The 4,984-nt window shown below is 32.2% G+C and overlaps 1 protein-coding gene across 1 annotated transcript; it reads right to left on the bottom strand.

Moving 5' to 3' along the window:
- Nucleotides 1–3,547: 3,547 nt before the first annotated feature.
- Nucleotides 3,548–4,307, bottom strand: LOC130815583 (protein ALP1-like). The gene is made up of 3 exons (XM_057682072.1): nucleotides 4,134–4,307; nucleotides 3,823–4,048; nucleotides 3,548–3,738 (listed from the first exon to the last, which is right to left on the bottom strand). The coding sequence occupies exons 1-3, from the start codon at nucleotides 4,305–4,307 to the stop codon at nucleotides 3,548–3,550; spliced, it is 591 nt and encodes a 196-aa protein (XP_057538055.1).
- Between the last annotated feature and the right edge of the window lie 677 nt (nucleotides 4,308–4,984).

Raw genomic sequence — 4,984 nt, 5'->3', positions numbered from 1 at the left:
CTTAAACCCTTAATTCCCTTTCTCCTCCATACGCCAATAAATGATCCTTAGTTCTTCTGAAGTACTTTAGGATATTCTTAATTGTATTCTAGTGTGCATCACCTGGATTTGATTGGTATTTGCTACACATACTCAAAGCATATGAAACATATAGCGAGTGCAAATCATAGCATATATAATGGACCCTATTGTTAAAGCATAAGGTACACTACTCATTCGTTTAATCTCATCAATGTCTGAAGGACGTTGACTCTTGCTTAGCGATAAACCATGTCGCATGGAGAGAAAACATTTTTTCGAATTTTAAGTAAATTATTACAATGCTATTCTCTGGAATTTTTTTAAAGATTTGCTACCACTTATGTTTTATAAAAGTATATTGCTACTATATAGAATATAAAACCACTATGTAAATCGAATTTTCAAATATCGAGACTACTAGATCTATATATCAATACTATATACATATATATTTAGTTTTTTAACAAACGAAATATATATATTTTTATAAAAAAAAACAATTTTATGTTTTTTTATTTATAAAACATGCTTTTTTAAAAAAATAAAAATAACAATTATATTAAATTATATTTTCATGAAATTCAAATAAAAGCCATAAATCAAACATTTTAACAAATAAATGCAAAAGAATTCTACTTTATCATAAACTTAAAATATACATGAACATAGAAATTTGAAAAGTGTATTGAACAAGACTTACAAAAATTCAAAAAAAGAATAATTCAAAAATCAATGAACAAGAAAAGCCGAGCAATATGAAATCTCCTTCTTCCTCTATGCGTAGCGGCACAGAGGGAGAACAAGGGATTTTTTTATTTTTGTTCGAAATTGGTAATGGGATTAGGGTTATGGGTTCTATTCATGATATTAAATTCCTCAACTAAGACAACATTTAAATTCCAAAATAAATACAATTATTCCCCTCCCATAAATCCGAAAATTGGCCTTTTTTTTTAATATTATTATTATTTTTAAATCTATACATACGTTATATGCCGCCCATGAAAAAACGTAACGTTTAAAATAAAACTAACCAACCTATACTATACTTTATGTTATTATTAAATATCCATTATTTACATTTTATTATTTTTTATTAATATTTTATTCTTAAAATACGAAATTAGCTGGGTATTACAAACTACATACCAACAAAAGGTTAGTTAGAATTCCAACTAAAATTACGACTAATATTATTTATCTACGAACTATATACCGACTAACCGAAATAGTTGAAAATTAGTCGGTATAGAGCTATGGCGACTAATTTCCGATTGTTTTGGTTAGTCGGTGTGAATGTATTTTTTTTCTAGTGGTGTGATCTCATACGACCCGATTATAGTTAGTAATAACTAATCTAATTAGTGTACAAATCAAAGTTGATTTTAAATAAATACTATGATCACCTATAATAATTGAATATATTTAGGGGGTGTTTGGTATGGAAAGAGAAATGGTAAGGGAAAGGGAATTAATAAAGAGGGGTAAGGGTAAAGGTAAGGGTTATGGTTATATGTTGTACGGTATAACAATGTAAGGAAAACACTTGTTTACGTTTCCCTTACTTATTGTTTGGTTTGTTACATAAGTTGATTTTTTTGTAATAATCTGCAAAGAGCATTTTGTCCATTTTTGTAAAAAAATTAACTTAAGCAAACATTAAAACAAGATTTCCTTGATAAAACTCAACATAGTTCAAGCCTAAATAAGATCAAACATAGCAATTTGCAATACTATTATTCAAGTATTCAACTAATAATCTGCAAGCACATACTACAAGTTCAACCACTAATAACAACATCTTAACTCATGTCTTTTTAGATGACCACTTTCACTTTTTCTTAAGAAGATTGGGCACATATTGTTTCTTGAGGTTCGAATGAGGTTGATAAATGATTCGAAGCTTGTGTTCTTCAACAATGAGAATTGTAGCTACTTCTAAAGCTTCAGAGGGTGAGATGCCATCTAATTTCATAACCTCTTCCAAGACTTTATTCACTTTTTCATCCATCTTCTGCTCTCTCTCCTCGACTTTGGCCCATGCATTAGCCATCGTGCCATGATTAATATTAATATTATCAGAAAATTTCCCGAAATTACTTGTAGCTTCATGAAGAGAAGAAACTAAATCATCAACATCACTTTGAAGAGTTTTCTTTCGTTTCAATTCCTTGAGCTTGAGTTTTTTTTAAAGATGTTGAATTTTCATTCTCTTGTTTAATCGAGCGCTTCTTGAATTGTATAGAGTGAGTAGTCGACAGACTTCTTGAATCCGCATCATCCTCCTCATCACTATCTACGAAAATTGACTTCTTTGTAACTTTAACATCTATGCAATTGATTGCTTCCACAAAAGACTCACTTTGATCACCCGTGGCCTTATCTTTAGCATAAATCTCCTCAAGGATGTCATAGTGAGGAAAAGGTACCCCATACAATCCTTTAGCCTTCTTATGAACCTATTCCAAAACAAGAAATAAAATATTAAAGCAATCATGTGGACTGCTACAGTCCCTACTCTCATGTACATTGATTATGGACAAATCAACAATAAAGTTAAATGAAGTGTACAGAAGCATTGAATAATGGCATGAAACTTGCATGTACCTTTCAAAAACCCCATCTACAAAATCCAAAACAAGAAACAAAAACATATCAGTAGACCTTTTGCACAATATTCAGAAAGTAATGTATAAAAGATCCCAGAAAACTTTATCTTTGCCCATTCATCGAACACTGCTCTCTCTACTTGCAACATCTTCTTGTCGGCATCCCATCCAAATCCCGAAGTAGATAACATCTCAGCTAGTGCACTGTATTTCTCAGACCAATGTTTGATTCTTGATTCAATGTACGGAAAAGCCTTCAAACCATAACTAGGAAGCTCACCATTAATCAACTCTTCCAACCTACTCATGTAACCATTTTCAAAACCGCCCTCACTTTCCACGTAGGATCAGTAGACAATTGGTGTAAATACTTTATTAGCATCGAATATTCTTGACATGTCCAAAAGCGCTTATTCTTGCCCCTCCTTCTACTACTTCCCCCTTGGCTAATGGTATTCACCTCCATTTCAAGTACATGCAATATACATATAAACTAAAGTGAAATTATTTATATTTTGTCAGTGCACAATAATGAGAAAGTATCAGAAACTAGAAATGTATGAATCTTGTTCTTAAAGAATCTATTGGTACGATTGTGTGGCAGACGTAGCATTCAAACAATCAAACAATCAAACAATCGTTTAGTATAAACCTTGTCTAACTCTTACCTTCCAAGCATTAAACAAATCTTGAGCTAACATATTTCTATAATTAGTCCATCGATCAGAAGTAGCTATTGTAGTAATGTATTCAACTTCATCATCGTAATCGTTATCGGAATCGTCATCACTCATATTCTATTCTTCTACATCATCTGTGGGCATCACTTTCCTTATTAAATTGTGAAGTAAACAACAAGCCATCACAATACGTCCTTGAGTTCGAATAGGGAAAAAGGAGGGGCTTCTAAGTATACTTTATCTTCCTTTAAGTAACCCAAAACATCTTTCAATTACATTTCTTGCTCGAGCATGCTTCATATTGTAATACTCTTCTGCAGTTAGTGGTTGTCTATCTGTCCATTCCTTAAGATGATATAGTTGCCCTCTATATGGAGCAAGAAAACCCTCACAGTTTGTATACCCCCCATCGACCAAATAATAGTTACCTTCAAAATTATTGAAATTAGATGATTAAAGTGAGTTTTATTAACTATATGATTCTTCTTTTAATAAATACATGTTAAATTTACCTCTAGGAACCCTAAAGCCATTTGGCCTAGTGAGAGCATTGCGAAGGACATAGACATCGTGAGTAGAGCCTTCCCAACCCGAAAGAACATAGATAAATTGCATGTTGGGTGCACAAACACCCAACACATTCATAGCAATGGTACCTTTTCTTGTCCGATATTTACCACGATCTTGGGGATGCACAGTTACATTTATGTAGGTACCATCCAACGCTCCTAAACAATTCTATAAAATCAAATAAAAATACTCACTCTTATAAATAATACACGTATGATTATGGGTAAAAATTAGATGATTAAGCAACTTGTACCTTAAAAGGTTTCCACCTTTCTTCTTCACATTCTTCTAATATTGGTGTGGGCTTGTAAAGCAAATGGTCATGCAACTTAAGTATAGCCCTCAGATATAAGTTGAACTGCCGACTCACGGTCTCTCCACTTCTTATGAAAAAGTGAGCAATAGATGGTTCCATAAATTGTTCCATTTGGAATTTCATCGAACAAAAAGGAAAATATTCAAAGAATCAAATAATGCTTGGAGGATAGAAATTCCAGTAATCAAGTTGATGTGTATCGTTTTCATAGAAATACGTTAATGGAGGATTTATGCTAAAGAATCAAATACTATTTATAAACTTCTTGGGTTTCTAGTTGCTCTTTGAAAATTCCAGTAACAATTCAATTTTGAGCACAATTCAATTTCTAATTGTATAAAGCCTTATTCAACACGAAAAATTCTATTTACAAAGTAATTGTAAAATACAATTTGAATCATGACAAAGAGTGTACTAATTCAACACAAAAGTTCCAGCCATACCGAACCAGAACCCCAAAAAATTGTACACAAAAATGGACAAAGTATTTGTAATCCACATGTAGGAAACAAATTTTAGCACTAAGCAAGTATTTCGAGCAGTAAAATACACAAAAATGACAAAGTATCACTGAACATTCAAGCTAATGGAAAAATTACATATACAAAAATGGACAAAGTATCACCGAACATTCAAGCAAAATGGCTACTATGTTTAAAGAGAAACATAAAAGGCACAGAGCATTATCATACTAATCATCATCATCATTATCATCATCCAACCCAGTATATCCCGCTCATAGAAAAAACTATGGACAGAGTCTGGGGAGGGAAGGACGGCGGCAACTC

This window comes from Amaranthus tricolor, chromosome 6, assembly GCF_026212465.1.
Source record: "Amaranthus tricolor cultivar Red isolate AtriRed21 chromosome 6, ASM2621246v1, whole genome shotgun sequence".
NCBI lineage: Eukaryota > Viridiplantae > Streptophyta > Magnoliopsida > Caryophyllales > Amaranthaceae > Amaranthus > Amaranthus tricolor.
The sequence above is the reverse complement of the archived record's forward strand: the minus strand, read 5'-3'. Positions and strand labels throughout refer to the sequence as shown.